General features: G+C 38.1%; 1 protein-coding gene and 1 long non-coding RNA gene across 8 annotated transcripts in view; both read left to right on the forward strand.

The window, feature by feature from the left end:
- The window catches only part of LOC5579463 (probable G-protein coupled receptor 158), a 382,902-nt gene extending 368,562 nt beyond the window's left edge, over positions 1–14,340 (forward strand). For 2 of the 7 annotated variants that reach the window (XM_021846130.1, XM_021846131.1), the window contains 4 exons: positions 1,711–1,904; positions 1,973–2,084; positions 7,634–7,654; positions 13,736–14,340. In XM_021846130.1, the coding sequence (XP_021701822.1) occupies positions 1,711–1,904; positions 1,973–2,084; positions 7,634–7,654; positions 13,736–13,903 (495 nt within the window). In that variant the 3' untranslated portion in view covers positions 13,904–14,340. The remainder of the gene's footprint in view (positions 1–1,710; positions 1,905–1,972; positions 2,085–7,633; positions 7,655–13,735) is intronic. The other 5 variants (XM_021846132.1, XM_021846134.1, XM_021846136.1 and 2 more) reach the window with 5 other exon arrangements.
- A 6,845-nt stretch (positions 14,341–21,185) lies between these two features.
- On the forward strand, positions 21,186–24,559 carry LOC110676820. The gene is made up of 2 exons (XR_002500751.1): positions 21,186–21,819; positions 22,638–24,559. It is a non-coding gene; the product is annotated as an uncharacterized LOC110676820 (long non-coding RNA).
- The last annotated feature ends 288 nt before the right edge of the window (positions 24,560–24,847 follow it).

The raw sequence follows: 24,847 nt of genomic DNA on the forward strand, positions 1-24,847 counted from the left end.
TAATGCCTAAATATTAAGGTTTTCCGATGATTTCATTAAGGAATAAGCGTTTCCATACCACACAGCAAACTCATGGAGGAACGCGGTTGCTGACTATTAGTTCTCCATACTAAATGACATTCTACCCCATCCGTTCGGTCATTTTTAACCACCCTCATTTTTCAACCCACTTTTCTACACGATTTAAAACCGTAAAAAATTTTAAATTTGAGAAATGTTTTCATCATCGTAGCTAGCAAATATTGTAAAGTTACTGTTAGAACTTCGAATGGCGTTAAAATGAGGATCTCATTAAGAGAAAACGACACAAATCCTTAAAGTGGCATTTTAGACCATTTGGCATCATTATCAAATTAACAAATATGTCCTGCGATAGATACGAGTGAGATACGAGTGAGATTGATTTTGGGTATGATTCTTAAGCAATAGAATCAAATAATTTTAATCGATAGCCTGAAAGAGTAAAAAACCCTGTTAAGTAAATAAACATAAGGGTAAAATCTGACAAACAAACTGAGGTTAGACACTGCATTTTTGTGGCAAAAAACATCTTGTGGATCTTAACTTTATTACTGTTTGTATGAAACATCTAAGACCTGCCTGAATGAAGGCATGATTTTCTATGAGAATTGCAATTGTAAGTCTTTTTGATATTGAAATACAAGCAACAAGGCACTAGTAAAGTTATGAATCCTTTCAATGCGTCCTAGCTGGAACAATATTGATGCCATTAGTGATTAGACCGTGGATGGAACGCATAAGGACGCTGACAAATGAGCTACCTGTTTTGAATGAAACTACTTTTTGCGAAACGTCCATTATTCCGAAGTTTTTTCTTTGTAACACAGCGTTACTGTTCTGCAAATTAGTGAAATGTTCAACTTATTGATATGGAATATCATTTTCATATTTTTTGTTAACCAAATCTCGCGTAACTTTTTAAAAGCCCTATCTAACATTGAAAGGTTCAATTTGTTTTCTTTCTTTTAATCAATAACTGAGCTACATTACCCTCTTCCGTTGCGTTTTTTCTGTGAAACACTAGCCGAAGTCATTTTCTTTCGATTTAAAGTGAAAAAAAACCCTGGTTTTACCATTGCACTTTTACAATCGAGAGAGAGCGTTATTACATAGTTCCTTTAATAAAGTTCAGCGAGAAATGTGTTACCTTTCATTACCATTCATTCATTCAATATTGCAAAAATCCCACAGAAAAAAAAATATCTTTTTACTTTTACTTAATATAAGGTAGGTTAAGAAGGAATCCATTTTAGCAGCCATTATTGAATTTCAATCCGTTTCACCTTTACAAACTCCCTTAGCAAACACCAACCTATCGAATGATGCCTGTATGAGTTATTGCATTTTGCTGTCCTTAACGTATATAAATCCCTCTCAGAAAGAAGACAAATTGGTGAAGTATCGCTACACAAAAATTCTCCTTACATTCCTTTCCTAAAATTCACAAGTCTCCTAATTTGACCTTCTTCAATCTTGCGTCTCTTATAAAAATAAAATCCTACTAACCCCCTGTCGAGTCAGTACCACTCTCTCTTTCTGTGTGAGTTTGCCCCCTATCCCGTGCGCACTTAACCTCCTTCTCCATCTCTCTCTCTCTCGGTGTCTCTGTGCATTTGCATTTTTTTTGTCTCTCTCTCTATCTCGTTTTGGCCCGCGCTCGTTCTGTTCTCTGTGTTGCATCGTACTAAGCCCTTCCAGGTTCGTTCCCTTGCCCATGAAGTATCATTCCGCTTACCTGTGGATGCTTTCAAGGGTGCACACGACAGTTCCCACCATGGCGGCGGCCTCGGCACCTATGCCGGGATCTGCGTCGGAGATCCGGAGGTCGGCGACGTCACCATCTCCGAGATGAGCCCCGAGGACATCCGCGCCGAACTGAAAAGGTCGGTATTGTGATTGTTTTGTAATGATAAAATCTAACAATTAATTTAATTTCTAATCTCTCATCCAGACTGTACACGCAACTAGAATATTTAAAGAATAAGACACTCCGACAAGACAATCCACACATTAGCAAACGAAGGGGAGGCCGCAAGGTGGCACATCGTAGATTCTCTTTACAGGTAAATATTGATCCATTCGGTATAAAAATATAGTATCTCTGTCTAGTGTTCTCGACAAACGTAGTATTGCTATTTTTTTATTTGAAATTTTTAATTTGTCCGATGTTTGAAAAATAAGGTCTGGAAGCGTATGCATAACAAATATTTTTTCTTCAAATTTCTAAACCAGAAACAGTTCAACTATTGTAAAGATGGAACTATGGAATATTTTTTTTACACGTCATCAGTGGCATTAGTATAATAACTTTTAACGATCGGTATTCCGAATATGATCCAATAAACAAATCCCTAAAAATATTTAATTTCAATTCCCTGAATTCAAATATCTGAGAGAGATTCCACCAGAATCAAGAAAAGGATTTGATCAGAATCATGAACAGAATTCGATCAGAACCCTGAACAATATTCGATCAGAATACTGAAAAGGATTCGACCAAAATCCTAAAAATAATTCAACCAGAATCCTGAATAGGGTTCGACCAGAATCTTTAATAGGAATCGACCAAAATCCTGAAAATAATTCGACCAGAATCCTGAATAGGGTTCGACCAGAATCTTGAACAGGATTGGACCAGAATCTTAAATAGGATTGGACTAGAATCTTAAACAGGATTTGACCAGAATCCTGAAAAGGATTCGACCAGAATCCTTAATAGGGTTCTACCAGAATTCTTAATAGGATTCGACCAGAATCCTTAATAGGATTCGACCAGAATCCTTTGATAGGAGTCGATCAGAATCCTTTGATAGGATTCGATCAGAATCCTTAATAAGATTCGACCAGAATTCTGAATAGGATTCCACCAGAATCCTGAATAGTATTCGACCAGAATACTGAATAAGATTCGATCAGAATCCTTAATAGGATTCGACCAGAATTCTGAATAGGATTCCACCAGAATCCTGAATAGTATTCGACCAGAATACTGAATAAGATTCGACCAGAATCCTTAATAGAATTCGACCAGAATCTTTGATAGGATTCCATCAGAATCCTGAATAGGATTCAACCAGAATGCTTGATATGATTCGACCAAAATCCTAAAAATAATTCGACCAGAATCCTGAATAAGGTTCGACCAAAATCCTGAACAGAATTGGACCAGAATCTTAAACAGATTTGACCAGAATCCTTAATAGGATTCGACCAGAATCCTTAATAGGATTCGACGAGAAACCTTGATAGGATTCGATCAGAATCCTGAATAGGATTCGACCAGAATCCTGAATAGGATTCGACCAGAATCCTGAATAGGATTCGACCAGAATCCTGAATAGGATTCAACCAGAATCCTGAATAGGGTTCGACCAGAATCTGAATAGGATTCGACCAGAATATCGAATAGGATTTGACCAGAATTCTGATTAGGATTTGACCAGAATCCTGAATAGGATTCGACCAGAATCCTTAATAGGATTCAACCAAAATGCTTGATATGATTCGACCAAAATCCTAAAAATAATTCGACCAGAATCCTGAATAAGGTTCGACCATAATCCTGAACAGAATTGGACCAGAATCTTAAACAGATTTGACCAGAATCCTTAATAGGATTCGACCAGAATCCTTCATAGAATTCGACCAGAATCCTTTATAGGATTAAATCAGAATCCTGAATAGGATTCGACCAGAATCCTTAATAGGATTCAACCAGAATGCTTGATATGATTCGACCAAAATCCTAAAAATAATTCGACTAGAATCCTGAATAAGGTTCGACCAAAATCCTGAACAGAATTGGACCAGAATCTTAAACAGATTTGACCAGAATCCTTAATAGGATACGACCAGAATCCTTGATAGGATTCGATCAGAATCCTCAATAGGATTGGACCAGAATCCTTAATAGGATTCGACCAGAATCCTGAATAGGATTCGACCAGAATCCTGAATAGGATTCAACCAGAATCCTGAATAGGGCTCGACCAGAATCCTGAATAGGGCTCGACCAGAATCTGAATAGGATTCGACCAGAATATCGAATAGGATTTGACCAGAATCCTGAAAAGGATTCGACCAGAATCCTTAATAGGGTTCTACCAGAATTCTTAATAGGATTCGACCAGAATCCTTAATAGGATTCGACCAGAATCCTTTGATAGGAGTCGATCAGAATCCTTTGATAGGATTCGATCAGAATCCTTAATAAGATTCGACCAGAATTCTGAATAGGATTCCACCAGAATCCTGAATAGTATTCGACCAGAATACTGAATAAGATTCAACCAGAACCCTGAATAGGGTTCGACCAGAATCTGAATAGGATTCGACCAGAATCTCGAATAGGATTCGACCAGAATCCTGAATAGGATTTGACCAGAATTCTGATTAGGATTTGACCAGAATCCTGAATAGGATTCGACCAGAATCTTGAACAGGATTTAACCAGATTCCTGAAAAGGGTTTGTCCAGGCTCCTGAATAGGATTCGACCAGCATCCCGAATAGGATTCGACCAGAATCCTGAATAAGGTTCGACCAGAATCCTGAATAGGATTCGACCAGAATTCTGAATAGGATTCGACCAGAATCTTGAATAGGATTCGACCATAATTATTAATATGATTCGACCAGAATCCTGAATAGGATTAGACTAGAATCCTGAAAAGGATTCGACCAGAATCTTGAATAGAATTCGACCAAAATCCTGAAAATAATTCAACCAGAATTCTGAATAGGATTCGAGCAGAATCTTGAATAGGATTCGACCAGAAACTTGAACAGGATTCGACCAGAATCTTAAACTTGATTGGACCAGAATCATTAATAGGATTCGACCAGAATCCTGAATAGGATTTGACCAAAATCCTGAATAAGATTCGATCAGAATCCTTAACAGGATTCGACCAGAATCCTGAACAGGATTCGTCCAGGATCTTAAATCGGATTCGTCCAGAATCTTGAACGGGATTCGTCCAGAATCCTGAACACGATTCGATCATAATCCTGAGCAGGATTCCTTCAGAATCCTGTACAGGATTCGATCAGAATCCTAAACACGATTCGACCAGAATCCTGAACAGGATTCGTCCAAAATCATGAACAGGGTTCGTCCAGAATCTTGAACAGAATTCGCTTAGAATCCTGAACATGAATCGTCCAGGGGGGACGGACCTGGTGTAGTGGTTAGAACACTCGCCTCTCACGCCGAGGACCTGGGATCGAATCCCATCCCCGACATAGTCACTAAAAATTTCAGTGACGACTTCCTTCGGAAGGGAAGTAAAGCCGTTGGTCCCGAGATGAACTAGCCCAGGGCTAAAAATCTCGTTAATAAAGATAGAAAAAAAAAATGAATCGTCCAGATTTCTGAACAGGATTCGTCCAGAATCCTAAACAGGGTTCGTGTAGAATCTTGAACAGAATTCGCACAGAATCCTGAGCATGATTCGTCAAGAATCCTGAGCAGGATTCTTCAAGAATCCTGATCAGGATTCGTCCAGAATCTTGAACAAGATTCCTTCCAGAATCCTGAACACAATTCGATCATAATCCTGACTAGGATTCGATCATAATCCTGAACAAGATTCGTCCAGAATCCTGAACACAATTCGATCAGAATCCTGAACAGGATGCGTCCAGAATCCTGAACAGGATTTGATCAGAATCCTAAATAGGATTCTTCCAGCATCAGAAATCCTGAGATGGAATAATCAAGTGTTACTGTGCTACAATAAATATAAAATTCTCAAACTCATCAATTCTTTCGGAGTCATTCTTTTGTATGCATTATATGCTCAAAACATATGTAGAACGTCCCAATATTTCACTCTCGCCGCCCATCTCTTACATCATGGAAACAACCGAATGATTGCCAAGCCACCCACAGAAACCACATCCTAATCTTTTGCTCAAACTTGCCGAACATGCACAAAATCCGAAACGAATAGCGTAACGGCACCGGTTGCATTGCAATTTTGAAAGTTAAATTAGTGCACACGTCAGTGGCAAACAGGCAAACACACATCCGAACCGAACCGATCCGAAATTCAAATCTCCATGATCCCATATTGAATGTGGCAATTCCACTGAATAATGCATACTTGCTTCCAGACCTTCGTTGGCTTCGATCCGCCCTTCGGCCAGTTCCGACATCCCGGTGGTGGAAGAATCGAAATCAATTTCTGCTGCATTGGAAATTTATGTTGTTATACTCTCGTACAAATGTGCAATTTCATTTCGATTTTCGTTTTTCCTGTGTCTGTCGGTACAGTTTGTCATAGATAAACAGACGTAACACTGACGAAATTTCAAATTCCGTATGTTGCAAACCTCATAATCAGAGGCGCTCGTATCGTTTTCTTCGTGTTTGACGTTTTACTCTACCGCATTATTGCATGAAACTGTCAGATAGGCGACCGATTTTAAAGAAATTTGTTCTAAGTGTTACGTCTGTTCGTCTGTGGTTATGTTGTAGATTCATTACATTGATAAGCTATTACACATCCACCCACAAATCCTCTATGTGGAATTAATAGTAATCGTACTGGGAAAAACGGCAGTTTCTCATCTGGTAGTTTTAGTTTTCCAATTTTATTTCGGTTATGCTGCGTTTTCGCTCCTTTCACCTTCCGTAGTTTTCCGGTCTGCGTTTGCTCCTAGAAAGGGATTTTCCCACCCATTCGATGTGCGAGCAAGCCAGACGATGAATTGATTTATTTCCACGCCGCTCCACTTTCATCAACTTTTATTGATGTGTAAATAATGTATTCTCACTTCAGTAGTTGCGTTTGAAGCTTTTTTGTTTCGTTCTACTTTCTTGCTCTCAGCTTTTCCAGCAGCCAACTGGAAACCGAACGGAACTGTTGATAATGCGATTCAGCATCGTTCGGTTTCTTGTGGTTGGCAAGACATTTTCTACAGCTACAACGACAAAAGAATTACTAAAGCGAAAGAGTATTTATTAAATTCGGCGATTCCTCAATCCCTTGTTTCGCATACATCGTATTCTTCTATACTATTATCAATAATTTCCATACTAGTATGTAATTCTTATGCTTCTCACTCTTCAATTATTCATTTGTAAATTTCTCTATTCTCAATAAGTATTTCATTTCTAGTTTTATTTTTTTCAGAACCTTTTTGTTTTTTATCATTTTTATGTGGTTCTACTCTGATTGCTAGATTATTTATTATTTTTACTTGAATCCCTTGAAATTATACATCCCACGTACCAATTAGCTGCATTGAACACTATAAGTGCTACTCTACGAAAAACGGTAAGCTTGTATTATATCAGAAGCCAGTAGAACTGTAAATTTGTAATTATAATCCGCTAAAAACGATAGACTTTGATCATAAATGGTTGTTTGTTTTTTCTTCTTTTCTCTTTCTCTTTTTGACCACACTAACCACTACTCGCGATGCCTTCCATACCACCAAATACCTACAAAAAACTAACGCATATGTAACTCATTGAACCCAAACTCTGTACATGTTACGCCCACCCACCCACTTAACAATACTACTGCCAACTCAAATACCGAAACTCGAAACCCATATCAATACTAAACCCCCAAAAAATACAAATAAACCGAATTCATCTTCAGAAAAAAGGAAGCAGAGAAAAGGTAATTTTGTCGTTTTTTGCCCCCATTCCAATTCTTACAATTTAATACAGCGTTAGTAATTACTAGTTTTTTTTGGCGCTCGTTGTACCCAATTTTACCCATAACCGTCGAAATCATTTCTACGAGCAGTTGCTTAGTTAGTTTTTCAGCCCATTGATCAGTAAAATTAACATAGTAATTTGGGAATATTTACGACACTAATAGTTATTCAAGTAATAACCTATTCATCGTCATATGCTGTATTGATCCGGTTTTGTTAGCTCATTGTCGATATATGATAAAACGTCTAAGGACAAAACGCCGAAAAGACAGAAGGTCGAAGGGACGAAAGGTCAAAGAGGAAAGCAGATAAGACAAAAGGTCGAAAATCTCGCGAAACATTACAAAAGGACCTATGTACAAATGAGAGGCTCTCTTTGTTTACTTTCTCTTTGATTAATAACTGAGTCCCATTAACCCCTTCTGTTGCGTTTTTTGTATAAAACGCTAGTCATGGAAACTGTCTTTCGATCTGTAGCGAAAAACTTCCAAAAAGCTTTAGTATTCCACTGTTATAATCGAAAGAGAGCGAGAGAGGAGAGAATCTCTCATATGTACATAGGTCCTTTAGTAATGTTTCGCGAGAAATCTATTTTTAGAGAAGAAACCATTCCCACCATGTGAATCATTTTCGACCTTTTGTCCCTGTATTTGTCTAGTTTGTCTATGTCGACGTCCTTATCCTCCTGAACAGTTTTGCCGAAATCAGTATCCTACCATATATTTTGAATTTCAAAGTATCGCAACATTAGCCCCTACCGGAAGTTCCTACTTCTTTACAAGTTTATCAAAAAAGCTCTTTGCTATTCCACCTAAATCCACCTAGAATCTTTCTAAAGTATAATTAAGGTGGTCTATAATGAATACTCTCACAAGATCTCTTAAAAAATGACTCTAACAAGAATTTGAAATTCTTGTTTTCTAAAATTTGTCTAGTAATCTTCAATAACTCAAAAAAAAATACTTCGTTTATTGTTCCAGGATTTCTTGAAGACATCTATTTATGAACAACTTCAAAGATTAAAATTTCTTTTGATTTTTTTAATTTAGCTTCAAGTAACTGCGAGTAACATGAGATAAGCGTATCAGTCAACAGAAAAACAATAAGTAGATGAGTATTTTCTCAGAAATATAGCATTCCCATTAATTGCTCAAAATATCTGAAATAATTGCTTTTATTTTGAATTTATCAAAAAATTTAACCGGATTTCTTGTGAGAATACTTCTTTCAAAAATTTCTGATTTCTGAACTGATATTCACAGATATATGAATATACTTTGTATATATATTTATATGTACAAAGCATTCCAAATCCCTCAAACATTTCTTCCTGAATTTCTCCTAGCAATTATTCTAGAATTATTTTTGAACCTCATCAAGCAATTACTTAAGCAAAATTGTTTGAAAAATTCGTGAAAAAAAATATTGGATGATTTTTCGAGGAATTATTGATCTGCAGATCAGATACAGGAATTTTGAGGGATCTCCTGCAAGGAACTCAGACTTATGAGGTAAATGTACTGGTTCTCTGGAAAAGTTACTACATAAATTATTTAAATTTCAGTACTTGCAGGTTGTACTGAATTCCAGAAATAATTCCTGAAAAAAATCTAACGGAATCCCTTTGAGGAATTTTTGTATGAATACCTAAAGGACTTACTGAAACAATCATTGGTAGTATTGCTGATGAAATTGTTATTGCACTTCCTAATGGAATTTGTTGCTACATTTTAGTAAAAGAATCATAAGAACATTTCTTCACTAAACTGTTTTTTTTTTATTTTGGAGGAATTATTTAACTATGTTTGAGAAAAAAAAACACCATTTGAACTGAAGTGATGAAATTCAATTATTGATATTTATTGAAAAATTCCATAGAAGGAATTGATGGAATCATCACCAGATGAATCCTTGAGGAATATCTGCAGAAATCTCTAGAATATTCACTGAATGATTATGTAATACAATTTTTGCATAAGGCTGTATGATTCTCTTGTAAAATTTCAAGCTGTAAATGTATAGAATATGTGGAGGAATTTTTGAAGAAAATTTCCGAAAGAATTATCTAAAAATGTTTAATAAACTCGGAATGTTCAAAAATATTAAATAAGTTTCTTAACCTTGGAGAAATGTTTGAAAAATCTCCTACTCTTAAAATATATTTACACGCAAAAAACTGGACTTTAACGAGATTTGCCTGATGGAAGATGGAACAATAATTATTGCAATACGAGCACTTTATGCATCGTTTAAGCATTACTCCACATTAAGTATCAGGGGATCAAGTATCCGCTAACTGCTGGATCAACCGGCGGAAGAGTTAATGGATACTAGGATAGTCTCTCAGAAAGTTTTCAGAGTTATCCTTGAAATTACTTGTGGTAGTGGCGTTGGATTTCCTGGAGAAAATTCTGAAGAAAATATTTGTTCCTTCCTTGAAACATTCTTGAAGGTATTTCTGGATGAATTCATGGAAGAATTGGTGGGGTGAAACTTTTGAGGGATGTCTGGAAGAGTTGCTCAAAGCACTACATAAGAAATCTCTCAAGAAATCACAAGAGAAATCTCTGGAATTTTTCCACGAGGAATTAAAGAAGAAATTCATGAAAAACCTGTGGAATAGTCATTAGTATCGTGAAAAACTCAATTTCTCATAATTTACGCTTGAGATTCTAAATGCGTGAGTTGTCAATTACGCAACTTAGCAGTCAAAAAATCATGGATGAGTTTACTCAACCGTTTGAATTACGATGACGGATCCCTGAACGTTAAGGCTAGGTAATCCGTAATTCATTTTGGCAGCCATGTTGGCTTTGCAGCTTGTAATTTCAAATTAATAACCCTCAGTTATCATAGTTTCTATTGATACAGAATAGTATCATCTGTATCATATGCAGATATCTGATACCTGATACTTTTCCAGGTATATCAGTGCAAATCCAACCGATTTTTATTGACTCGAAATCGAAAGATGAATAAGCCAAAGTCATCTATGACGCGAACAAATTTCAATGACAGCCTATTTCGTTCTCAAGGCAAATTATCTAGTTGGGATCAAAATGAGCCAAAATTGAGAAATACATTTATTTCCAAAGTCAAGAGGTTCAACTACAGAACTGCGTTGAAATAAGGCAAAATTTAGTTAAATCACTTTTCCGTGATATAGGAGTAGGCGGCACATAGTGAGCATATCAAGCATGTAGTCACCAATAGCAGTTAAGGAAGCAATATTACTGTATTTTTTCACCGTAAACTTCTTGTACGATAGGCAATTATTGCGTACTGTTATTGGAAATTGGAATTATTGGAATGGTTAACAAATTGTTTGACATTTTAGAATCTTACATTTACCGAAATGTATTATTTAACCCTAAACGCTTCTCCCTAGCCTAGAGTGCCTATACACAAGAGTGAAGTCATGTTCCAGTTTTGACAGGACTCCTGCTCGATTGGATTGCGGACTTGTATGGAAATGACAGCTCGTTGCTGTTCCAATTTTGACATTGACGTCACTTTTATTTCACGCTCGTTCAGATCTACTCGAAAGTGAGTAGATTTCGACTCACTTCGAAACAAAGTGGAACTGCTCAAAAGTGAGTAACACCATCGTTACTCACTTTAGAGTAACATTGTCAAATGTGAATATGGGAGTAACACTTACTCACTTCGTTTAATCTGAAATTTGCGAAAATGAGTAGATGTCACTCACTTCAGGAAATAATATCTTTGGAAATAAATGTATTATGTATCAGAAGAAATATACAAAGAGCATAACATGTATTCATTATCTCTTACATAACTATATGAATAATACAGGATAACAATTAAGTACAAGTAAAACAATTGTGATATTTGTGTTGAAATTTTCGCTGCTCTGGAATGGATCCCCGGATGTTATTAAATCTCTGGGGGATTGATGAAAGTCATGGAGGATGTAGTTTAACCGAGCCAGTAGCCTTCCCAGTTAGACTGTAAAGAATTGATAATTAGTCCAATAAAAAGTACGACGGTAAAAATTACTGTTTATATTTTTTTTCTTGTGGTTGTTCGATCAAAACCAGGACTTGGTCATTTTCACTCCGACCTCGCTTCACTTGACATCAGGATTATTGACTTCGCAGCACTAATCTGGAATTCGCCGGTTGGACTTCCGAAGCAAAGTTTCAAGCAAACTAACTGTCATTGCTCTGCCGGCTCGGCTTTTGTCTCGACTGTTTTTGTAAACAGTCCGATATCACGTCTACGGAAGAAATTTCACCACAACGGAGGATTTGTCAGTTCGAGCGCACGAAATTTTTACAAGTCTTTGACGTTTACAAAGTGAGTCAAATATGTTTGTGTTTACTCTAAAGTGAGTAAGGTCGTTTTATTTCATGGTTGACTAAAAAGTTACTCACTTTGATAAAATAAAGTTACTCACTTGAAACTTCAAAAGTGCGTCAAAGTTACTCTCTTTTTAGTAGATTTGAACGAGCGTGTAAATCCATTCTGCCCTAGCCCAAGATTATAGTAGGCGGGGCAAAGTGAGCACCCCAGTGGGGTATAATGAAGAAATCTTAGATTTTGTTCAGTCTAGTTTTTAAATGTTCAAGTTATTGTTGACCACAACAAGTTGAGGGGTTAACGGCATCGGCCAAATGGTCGGACACCTTGACCAACCTTGGTATTATTGAGTAATATAAGATCTCCGGTCATACCATTTTTAAAAGCCTAGACAAACTAACTTTTCAAATTTAAATGGTTGAAAATTATACAATTTCGATATTTTTAAAGTTAAATCGCTAAAAACCTATTAGTAATAGATATGTAAAATATTGTGAACTGTATTCGCATATCATTAAAGTAGCATTATACTGTATAAATGCCCAATGAAGGTTACTTAGACTTCCGCAAAGTTATTTTAGAAGGATTGCTTTTTTTTTCTTTACTAACGAGACTTTAAGCCTTGTCATTGAGTAGTTATTGAATAGATGGTGTACCAAGTATGTATTTTTCGCCAGTATGGAAAGAAACTAATATTTCAAAAAAAAAAAAATAAACCAAGAGCGCTACAATACTTATTTGAAGCTGAAACTTGGTACAGCTCATATCGCATATTGGGTGAAACGACAGAAAATAAATATAACAGAAATGTTATAACTACCACACTATGAGGCCTATGTATATTTTTATAGTGGCTGTTATGCGGGTATATTTAGAAATGTGACAAACATCTTGGTATTTTTTTTTTCGAACTTTCTAGAACAATCTCACAGATTTTATTAAATTGGTCAAAAGTATTTATGATTTGATGATCCTCAAAAATGTCCAATATGACAAATTTGCATTTATGGGCAGTACAGGGTGCTCACTATGCCCTACCTACTCCAAGTTTTGAAAATGTGAATATTATTGTTTGATTGATCGAACCTCAAATATGAAAAGTTACAAAATCATGTTTTCATAGCGTAAAACAGAATACATTTTAAACTTGTTTTAATATTTGAATGAATTTGGCAAATACAAGGCGAATGGCAGCTCAGTTTCTAAGTTAATAAATCTAATATATCGTCTTCTAAGCTAGTATAATCCAAGCAAGAATTGTGATTATTAGTGCGGTTTATACCGCTTAGAAGACAGATGTTTTAGACTTTTTGATTTGAAAAAAGAGACGCTATTTCCCTTGGGCAAATATACATTTTTTTAAAGGTCGTGAGCATTTGAGGTGATGATGGGGTTCTGTCTATGTTTGTCCTCGAAGAGGGGGAAGGAGGTTTGTATGTTCACGTGGTATAAGGACAAAATCATTATGTCTAACAAAAAACATAAAAGAACAGTAGAGCTTACAGTAGAGTATACATGGAAGCAGGGATCTTTATTTTATTTTATGGGGCATCTAAGCATTTATTCCGAGTCAGTAAATCAGCCACAGCTTATAATTTTGCGTCGCTAATTATTATCACAACTGTATATAAATGTATAGATATCGTATAGCAAAACAAATATAACATCAACACTCAATAAACACGCTCATAAAACGTTTCCCCCCTTATCCACGGCAGGCACTAAGCGCCAAACATCGCAACAATCGTCCAGCGGTCAGCGAAGTGGAAGTGACCGAAGCGGAACCGTCCCGTACACCGGAAGATTCGGTGTGCAGCGTGGAGGGCCCAACCGACACCGGAACGATGACCGGGGCCGAAATCTCGGGCGTCTCCAGCTCGAAATAGCCATCAACCACCAGTGGCAGCAACCACCATGTACAACAACAAGCCCAGCAACATCAGAATCATAATCATAGTCATCGCAACAACAGCCATTCTCATCATCAGCTGCAGCAGTCGTCGTCGTCGTCATCGGCGCAAAAATCACGTTACCGAGAGTACAATTTTTAAATGGGAAAACAAATCATCAGGAAAACAGCATTTTCGGAATGGGGTAATTGTTATCATGTTCTAGGAAAAGAATAATTGACACTATGTTATCCAAAAATAGCTAATGGAATAATTGGAGACAAGCAATAGTTTGGTACAAATTAACAACAACTAAAATCGATAATAGTATTAAAGAATATATTTTTCGTCTGAACAATCGCGTAACTCAGCTATAAATTCAAAAATCAAACAATCGAAAAATTGAAGAAAAAAAACGAAAATTAGCACAAAAATATAGAACACAGGAAAAAACGAAAAGAGCACTCAAAATCTCGTAAATAGCGATCAGTGTTTGCACTTTTTGTTCGCAACTAATGTTTAGTGCTTTTTTCTAGTTTTCCATCGGCGTTTTTCGATTTTCCAGTTCTTAGTTTCTATTTTGTATTGGATTTTTTTTTGGTTATTCATTGCTATTTTTTTTGTTTCTATTTGCTTCAGTGCTGATTTGATTACTTTGGTGCTATTTTTTTTTATTGCCTATTTCATTTTTTATAGGATCACTGATTTTTTTTATTTTGCAAATTTTCAATATCATTGCTTATTTATTATCAATTTACCGGTGGAGAATATATGCTTAGTGCTATTTTGACATTTTCGAATGCTGAAAACCAGAACAAATTATCGCTTGTCTAATTATTGTAATGGCTGCTTTTTGATAAAACACCCTTCTTTAAACGCTTGTTAATTTGGCTGCCATTCGGAATCATTTGAATGGCGCGTTGGAAGTTTGCCAGCAGTGCCCGAATGCCAACAACGCGTTTGTAATTGGGAAACTGTGGGTTGAAGCAATTTGGTTTTTGTTCCGACATTTTCCGGGGCGGGAAGTATTGGAGCGAAGAGTAAGTATGTGACACAGTGTGGTGACACCTTGTAATTGATATTAGTACCATCGATGACAGTTTTTAAGCCGCGGATAGTTCGTCGCTCACAATACGCTTCGCCATCATCAGTAGCAGCACTTGGAAGCATTTGGATAGGTTCAATGCGTGGAGACGCATGGTCGCATACACTCCCGTGCAAAAGTTTGGGCTCACCCCCTCAAAAACATACAAAAGTGTTCTGTCCATACCTCTGTGATTACACGTCCAATTGAAACTCTTTAAGCCGCATTCGAAAGGCAATGAGTTATTTTTCCTAAAGCATTTTTTGAATTTTGTATACTAAATTTTTACTTAAAGTTGTGACATTTTTCAAAAAACGCACTGAAAAATCATATCTAATTTCCTCAGCAATGGGTCGACCAAAATTTTAAATCAAAGTGTCATTAGAATCGTAATCTTATATTCTTTGAAGAGACCCCACGAAATTTTGGCGGAAAAATCTGAAAAGTATTCAAAATCAATGAAACAGTCAGTCAAGTCATCGTGCAAAAGTTTGGGTTCACCCCTCAGTATGATGCAAATCGTGCAAAAGTTTGGGTTTACCTGAGCCGCACGCGCATCATTTTTGTCAATATCTCAGCCATTTTTCAACCGATTTTAATAGTTTGAGGCTTTTTTGAGCGCAAATAATGGCGCGTACATGATTGGTTTGAGATTTCACAGATTTAAGTAAGTTCAGGTGAACCCAAACTTTTGCACGATATACCATACTGAGAAGTGAACCCAAACTTTTGCACGATGACTTGACTGAATGTTTCATTAATTTTGAATAGTTTTCAAATTTTTCCGCAAAAATTTCATGAATGGTCTTCAAAGAATATAAGATTACGATTCTAATGACACCTTGTTTTAAAATTTTGGTCGATCCAATGCTGAGGAAATTAGATATGATTTTTCAGTGTGTTTTTTGAAAAATGTCACAACTTTAAGTAAAAATTTAGTAAACAAAGTTCAAAAAATGTTTTAAGAAAAATACATACGAAGTAAGAATAACTCTTTGCCTTTCGAATGCGGCTTAGAGAGTTTCAATTGGACGTGTAATCACAGAGATATGGACAGAACACTTTTGCTTGTTTTTTTAGGGGGTGAACCCAAACTTATGCACGGGAGTGTATGTCGAGAAGTTGGAAAACGATGATTGTTCAATCAATGCATAATGGTCCGAATCGACAATTTTGCGAGATTTTTTTTCTGTTTCCGTTAATTTTGGAAGTATTGATTGTTTGTAATTGAAATTCGCATCTTCGAAAGAAGTTGGATGGTGTGATCCTTATTGAGGTTTAAATTTTTTCACATTTTTTTGATCGAGGTAGTTTATGGTAGTGTTCTTCAGCAAACATTTCATTCATATATTTAGTTAACATCTAAACAGATAACACTGAATCAACAATTTCACGCCACAATACTCGGTTCGTGGCGGCATCTCTCCATCCTCGGGTCTGCCACACGCTCGCTAAATCGATGTGCACTTGACCCGCCCCTTAGCTCGTTGCGCTCCACGCCATCCTTTATCAATCGGATCCGAAGCGAACACCATATTTGCAGGGTTGCTGTCCGGCATTTCTGCAACATGCCCTGCCCATCGTATCCTTCCAGCTTTAGACACCTTCAGGATACTGGGTTCGCCGTAGAGTTGGGCGAGCGCTTGGTTCATCCTTCGCAGCCACACACCGTTTTCCTGCACACCGCCAAATATCGTCCTAAGCAGCCGACGTTCAAAGACTCCAAGTGCTTGCAAGTCCTCCTCGAGCATCGTCCACGTTTCATTCCCGTAGAGGACTACCGGCCTTATGAGCGTTTTGTACATGGTACATTTGGTGCGGACGTGAATCGTTTTTGACCGCAGCTTCTTCTGGAGGCTATAGTAGGCCCGACTTCCACTGATGACGATGATCCGTATTTCGCGGCTAACTAGAGTTTGCATTCCCGGGAACATTTCCCGGGAATTGACATTTCCCGGGATTCCTGTTTCCCGTGAAATGATTTTCTGTTTCCCTGGATTCCCGTATTTCCCGGGATTTCCATATTTCCCGGGTAGCTCTATATAAAAAAATAATTTACTATCTATTTTCAAACAAAAACCATCTCAAAATTTCCTTTTCATATAATTTTAACCAATGAACTCACTACATCACTAGTTATATTTCGATGCAAATTCTTTTGTTTTTTCGTAATAAAATAGTTGTTCATAAAATGGATATCGTTTTTGACGAAAGAGTATATGCTATATAAAATAAAGGAATTTTCGAAGGATCTTTTCTATGAATTGAGTAAGCTTATAAAGGTTTCATGGATGTTACAGTCACAATTTTCAATATAAAGACCCTAGTTGGAATTTATTTTAAACTTTATACGATTTATCAAGAATAAATTCCACGTGGACTATTGTTTATTGCTTTGTTAATATGAAACTGTTCGGGCTCACCGCAACGACGCTCCCATTCACTGCAAGGCGCAGTGACATACAGCAGCAGCGCAGCAGTGCGTATTCAATTTCTCTTCTTTCACCCCAGCTAGCAGCAAGCAGCCCAATTGCTTTCATGCTGTTGCTTTGGGCTGCGTGATGCTAGCTGTTGGCGCATCAAACCTTTGTAATATTACACTCATCCGTACTACCTCTAGGATATATAAGAAGCACCTCGTTCTGTATGTAAATTAGTTGTAAGTTGTAAGTTGTGATTGTAACGAGTAGTATCCCCCACCGAGCAGGAGCACTGCCTCTCGGTGGTGGGCAATAAATTATCGTTAAAGCCAAATGTTCGTTATTCGTCTGCACCTCCGGGACCAAATTAACACAACGTAGGGCCTGGTCAACCCTGGACGAAACATTGGTGCCGTGACCAGGATAACGGACACCCCGGAGGAACGATCGACGAGTGACGGACTGCTACAGCAACGAACAACTCACCCCGGGCCGAAGTGTCGCCCAATCGGACCTCGCCGTCCACCTGTAGGACCCAGCGTCCACCCGCCGGACCATTGCCGTCCATGCATCGGACCCCAGCGTCCATCCCCGGACCCCTGCGTCCACCTGTTGGGACCCCTGCGTCCATTCCCGGACCGTCGCCGTCCATCCGAACCGTAGCGTTCACCTGTGGGACCTTTGCGTCCATTTGCCGGACCATTGCCGTCCATCCGGACCTCGCCGTCCACCTGTGGGACCCCTGCGTCCATTCCCGGACCATCGCCGTCCATTCCGGACCCCTTCGTCCATTTGTGGGACCCCTGCGTCCTCCCGTCGGACCGTCCCGTCCACTAGCAAGGCCGAAGTGTCGACTTGCGAAGCAAACGTCCATCTGTGCAAAGCCGAAGAGTCGATTTGCCGAAGGAGAGCGTTAATCCCCCGTCGGACCCCCGCGTCCACCCGCTGGATCCCCGCATCCAATTATCAGACCGTGATCGTCATCAATGGACCCAAGCGTCATCACAATCAATCAACAAGCCAACGATCAAGCCAAATTCTCATCCCGTTCAAGTGTTCTACCACACATCATCGAATTGCAGTCAATCAAGCCAGCAGCAGCAGCAACACTACCTAGACTGACTGCGCATCACCACCGTCGAGAGCGTACAACTCTGCTAACAGCAAGCTGCCGTCGTTCGCGCCGAGTGGATTACCTGTAGAGGAAAACATTCGTTTTCGGGCGGGAGTATGTTCGGGCTCACCGCAACGACGCTCCCATTCACTGCAAGGCGCAGTGACATACAGCAGCAGCGCAGCAGTGCGTATTCAATTTCTCTTCTTTCACCCCAGCTAGCAGCAAGCAGCCCAATTGCTTTCATGCTGTTGCTTTGGGCTGCGTGATGCTAGCTGTTGGCGCATCAAACCTTTGTAATATTACACTCATCCGTACTACCTCTAGGATATATAAGAAGCACCTCGTTCTGTATGTAAATTAGTTGTAAGTTGTAAGTTGTGATTGTAACGAGTAGTATCCCCCACCGAGCAGGAGCACTGCCTCTCGGTGGTGGGCAATAAATTATCGTTAAAGCCAAATGTTCGTTATTCGTCTGCACCTCCGGGACCAAATTAACACAACGTAGGGCCTGGTCAACCCTGGACGAAACAGAAACCTAGCGTTTGAAATGAAGCTAACACTGTTTTAGAAAAACATGAATAAATTAGTAAAGAAGAGAAATAACCAACAAATTTACTGGTGCAAAATAATATAGGGTCGATATACCATGTACATGATGAACTTTGAAGCTGCATAGCTAAGAACAAATATTCGAATAAAATTGAAAAATATACCTAGATGCATTTACGTCATCTGGAAGCATTTTATCTCGGTTTTGTAAAAAAAAACATAAAAAATACGAAAACTAAAACTTTTGTATTTATTGTTACTTGTGCTATTATAGGAACACATATACAAATCAAAACCGTATTTTTACAAAACGTTCACATTTTTCCTTCAAAGTGTGGATCAAAAGCTTTCGATTGATATAAAAAAATAGTTTAATTAACTATTTTGTTTTATGACAAATATTTCCTCTTAGTAGTGCTACTATAGGAACAATAAGTTTGCTATAGATGCAAGGGAGCGTAAACTATAAGCAAAACTATATTTCGATAATTTTTTTTAACAAGATCGGTTTGTGTATCAATGGTACTTAGATAAATAGTTCCTGAGCTTCATGTCAAAAAATATTTTGCAACGATTTATAGCAAAACGGCCATAAGAAGCCACTAGTGCGACTTTAGGGGACTGTCTACTAATGGAACACTGACTAATAATTTGATGAAGAAAACTCCTCCAAATATGCTTTATTATCACATTTTTTTGAATTTCCCGAGATCCCGGGATTTACCGGGAAATGATAATTTTATTTCCCGTTTCCCGGGAAATCAAATCCCAGGAAATTTGGAAACTCTACGGCTAACGTTATTGTCAACCGTCAGCAGGGATCCAAGGTGAACTAACTCGTCGACCACCTCGAACGTATCTCCGTCTATCGTAACACTGCTACCTAAGCGAGCACTGTCGCACTCGGCCCCACTAGATAGCATATACTTTGTCTTGGTTGCATTCACCACCAGTCAAACTTTCGCTGCTTCGCGTTTCAGGCGGGTGTACAGGTCTGCCACCTTTTCTAATGTTCGGCCAACAACGTCCATATCATCCGCGAAGCAAACAAATTGACTGGATCCAGTAAAAATCGTACCCCGGCTGTAGAGGCCTGCTCTCCGCATAACACCTTCAAGCACAGTATTGAACAACAGGCAAGAAAGTTCATCACTTTGTCGTAGTCCCCGGCGGGATCCAAACGATCTGGAATGTTTGCAGCAATTTTGCACACCTTCCATCGTTGCTCCTATCAGTCTCGGGAAAGTCCCTCGCGTCCATGGGTTTCCATAGCTCTACGCGGTCGATACTATCGTATGCCGCTTTGAAATGGATGAAAAGGTGATGCGTTGGAACCTGGTATACACGACATGATGTGCGGAGGATTTGCCGTACAGTAAAGATCTGGTCCGTTGTCGATCAGCCATCAACGAAGACGGCTTGATAAATTCCCACGAACTCGTTCACTACAGGTGACAGACGACGGAAAATGAGCTGGGATAATATTTTGTAGGACACATTAAGAATGGTGAATCGAAAGTTCGCACAATCAAACTTGTCGTCCTTCTTGTAGATGGGGTATACTGCCATTGCGCCAATTTGCCAAATGAATGAATCGATGAATACAATCTAATTTTAGAAACATAATTTCAGCATAAATCCTATCAAAGAAAGGTTGGAACAACAAACAGCAAAACCGTTTACCGCCAACAGCAGCAGTTCAGACTTACTTTCCATTTTCGTCCATCGTGTTTCTTAATCGAACCGGAAACAGGTCGCTACATCCTATAAACAGTAGATGCTGGACGAAGTGGCATACCAAGGTAAAGATGCATAGTTTTGTATCAAACCAGCAAACTATAAGGAGCGATGAGGGCTCCACAGGAATGGAAAAAGTCAAACAATACCGAAGAAACAAACCTCATTTGATTCAGTTTCATTATTTGCACGTGGAAAAAAAATTGGACCTTTTTCGACCTGACCGAAGTCGTCATCCTTTTTCTTGACATTACACCCCCACTAGGAAAGATCCAGCTCATCAGCTTAGTGTTCTTATAGCATTTCCACAGTTAACTGAGAGATGTTTTTGCCAAAGATACCAGTTTTGCATTCGTCTATCGATTATACTTTATGCCCAGCGAAGTCAAGAAAATTTCCTTTACGAAAAGATTTTGGATCGAACGGGAATCTAACCCCGCCACCTTCAGCATGGCTATGCTTTATAGTCGCAGACTAGGCTTAGAAAGTTGTAGCCCTTGCCGGGAAAATACAATTTTCTCGAAAGTTTCCACCGATAAAATCTTTTCTCTCGCTCCCCGACGAATATTGTCGTCTCTCGAACTGAGGTTGACACAAAATACGGAAATATTCGTTGGGTTGAAGACTGAACACCTAGGTATACTTTTTCGGGGTCCAGTCCGTATACGTGACACTCCTGACAACAAACGATGGCAACGACAACAGCGACGACAAGCGTTAGCCTTCGGGGTGGAATGAGTTATAACCACCAGATGGCGGAAAACTTATTCCTTTTCCTGTTCAACTTTTCGAATATTTATGATGATGCATTGTCGTCTTGTGTCGATAGTGCTCACTCAGTCAATGGTGGTACGTGGGAACCCGCGAAATGGGCATTAAGAAAGTTTATCAAAGAAGGTGAACGAAAGTTCATGCAGGGTTTCACAATTTTCATTTGATACATTTGCAAATAAAAGTGGAGAGAGTGCTACTAGACATGGGAAAATGTTTGTGTTAGTAAGATAAGGTTACAAATAAACTTTAACACTTCACTTTTTGCAAAAAAAAAAAAAAATAAAATACTAAAATCACTAAGGTGAGCAAATACCTTTAAACTCTAATATGTGTTGCTTATCTTGACAGATAGGCCTATTTCGTCTGCGACTTACAGACTTCTTCAGTGTCGAGCACTCGACACCAGGGATTGAATCCTGAGAAAATTGAGAGAATCGCTCACGTATCGCTCTCTGTAACTATCATAACATGCTGCACATTATGAGAGACTGTTTATCGTATACTGCTACAACTTTGATCAGATTGGGGGGATAGTAGTGCATGATAAAACCCCTCTAAACATGCTCCAAGCCTGGGGGACACTATTGTTATTGGAAGTTCGTGGATTGTTTATCGTGCCAGTAAAGAAAAACACCTATCCCCAACGGTAAACAAGCGAGAAAAATGGATTTTATCATCGCTCTCTCGTTGGGGCTCTCGCTCGCTGCTTCCATTTATCAGACTTGTTACACCTTGCGATACAATGACGATCGTGCACCGCAACAGATGGGATGTTTTTCTTTGCTTGCTGTAATCGTGCTTCATTCTCAAATGAGAACGAATTCTGCAACGCCTGCTCGACACTGAAGAAGTCTGTAAGTCGCAGACGAAATAGGCCTATCTGTCAAGATAAGCAACACATATTAGAGTTTAAAGGTATTTGCTCACCTTAGTGATTTTAGTATTTTATTTTTTTTTTGCAAAAAGTGAAGTGTTAAAGTTCATTTGTAGTTTTAAACATACTCTAATAATCCCTCCCAAAGTTTAATATAAAAAAGTGTAGAAGATAAGGTTGTTTGTTTTTTATTTTCTTTAGAAAAAGTCAGCCTCAAACATCATTTCTTAGATCTTTACGCAATCTTTAAAATTTCTAACTTTTCTTCTCGTATTTCCTTTTGGTTCTGCATTTCCACTTGGAACTTGGCCTAGTCTTCATCTTAGTGTTTTTATGAGCATTTTTACAGTTATTATGACGGTGTGAAGCATTTATTGCGAATTAAAATCTAGCAAACTCATTGAACCTATCCATATGCTTTCAACTAATTGTCCAATCCAAACGCAACAATCATTCATAAATTTACACATGGCATACATATAAAATATTAACGAATAATTCAAATTTTGACGAAGCAAGAGGCTAAATAGTTTGTACATATAAACACACGGAAGTAGGTAATCATTGAGCATTTTATTCGTGCTAAATCAGGCTACACTTTAAGTTTGATGATATTTTTCAAGCATCATCAATGAAAAAGCATGGGATTCTAATCCCGCTAGCAAATGCGTAAAAATCTCTACAAATCTGGAACATTTCGATCAAAACACCTTATAGGTAAATGTTTTGTTTTTTTTTTTTCACTAAGCGCAATCAAGGAAGAATCCACCGTTCCAGCTGTACAGTATTAGTGTTTTAAACCGCCGAAAAACAAGAGAACAAATCGACGTCGCTTGAAATCCACTCTAAGAGCTTAGATACTCATGTTACGAATAGGGAAATGGTACCATATTTTAATCAAAGAAAAATGTCTTACAAATGACGCAGTCGAATCTAGACATCGGTTTGATTATCAACTCGTTGTCTAATGGAATTTCGTGAGCAATTCACGAATGCACTTTTACATCTACATAAACATGTTAATATGCTATCGATAAAAGCTAGAACTTATCACACATCCATTAGTTGTTTTCCCCATGTCTCCCCTTTCACGAAAATGATACGATATGAAGCGATCTAACGAAACGTAAATCATGCTAAGCACATACACATTTCAACTATGTAGCGTTACCAAGCAAATCAAAAGTATCATCAGAATGGAAGTAAACAACACTATAAACTTTTACGTTACTGTTTTTGACCTTATGTTTGTCTTTATTAATTCTTTGGATAACGAAACGACATCCAAAAACAAGTTGTAAACAAACGCCAAAGGAGTACTCTTAAGTTGTAAAAGTAAAACAAACAAAACCAGTAATTAGACTCACGAACGAGAAGCGGAAGACTTCTTTGAGCTGCCCAGACGGCGAAGTTTTTGTATCATATATTGTAATAAAAAAAAAAAGAGAAAGCCGTGCTGCGGGAAAGAAAGGTACACAACCAGAGTTAGTGATAAATAGCTAAGAACAAAAAAAATGAAACGAAAATATCCACCTAAAACACAGAGATAAGAAAAGCAGAACAAACCATTTTACAACCAACCAAATTAGTGTGCTAGAGTTATTATGCAAAGGATGATCCATTACAAATAGATAAAAAACAAAACCATACCGATTATACACAAGACCCGGGGGCCAAAATGTCCTAGTTGTTTATTTTGGATAGGGATTGGGGACTGATACGTGTGAAAGAAACAGAAAATATAATGAGCAAATTAGGGATCGAAAATTGTAATCAAAAACCGGAAGAAACTGAGAGCTGCCAGCCAAAAGGAGATGGTCATTGCCATGTTGAGCATTTCCACCTCGCGTCGATTGTGGGAATAAAAAAAAGGCCAAAGATAGTCAGGTGGCTCACGATAAGGGTAGGGTGGGGTTGGTCAACTAATCCGAAAAGTAACACAAATAGTATAAATGTAGAAATGCGCTTCTAGCGAAACTAGATAACGGATGATAATAATGATGAACACAAAAACCAAAAACCTAGAAAATAACAGTGGAAATAAAATCAAATGTAGAATAATGGATATGATGAATATGAATAAAATTGTATAAACTGATGGGCTTTATTGTTTGATCTGTAGATACAGTGAAACCTCCATGAGTCGATATTGAAGGTACTATCGACTCATGGAAATATCGAGTCATGGAACAGCAATCCTTTGGGAAGCTGCTTCTAGGGACCATCGTAGTAACCATGAAATGTTGTTTTTAGTATGGTTCCATGAGTCGATATCGAGTCATGGAACATCGACTCATGGAGGTATCACTGTATGTAGTATGCCGAAAATTCCATGTCTGCAGGGTTCGGTGCTTATCGATTCGTTGAAGTCTCTGATCGCGAGTTG

This window comes from Aedes aegypti, chromosome 2 (genome assembly GCF_002204515.2).
Source record: "Aedes aegypti strain LVP_AGWG chromosome 2, AaegL5.0 Primary Assembly, whole genome shotgun sequence".
Taxonomy (NCBI): domain Eukaryota; kingdom Metazoa; phylum Arthropoda; class Insecta; order Diptera; family Culicidae; genus Aedes; species Aedes aegypti.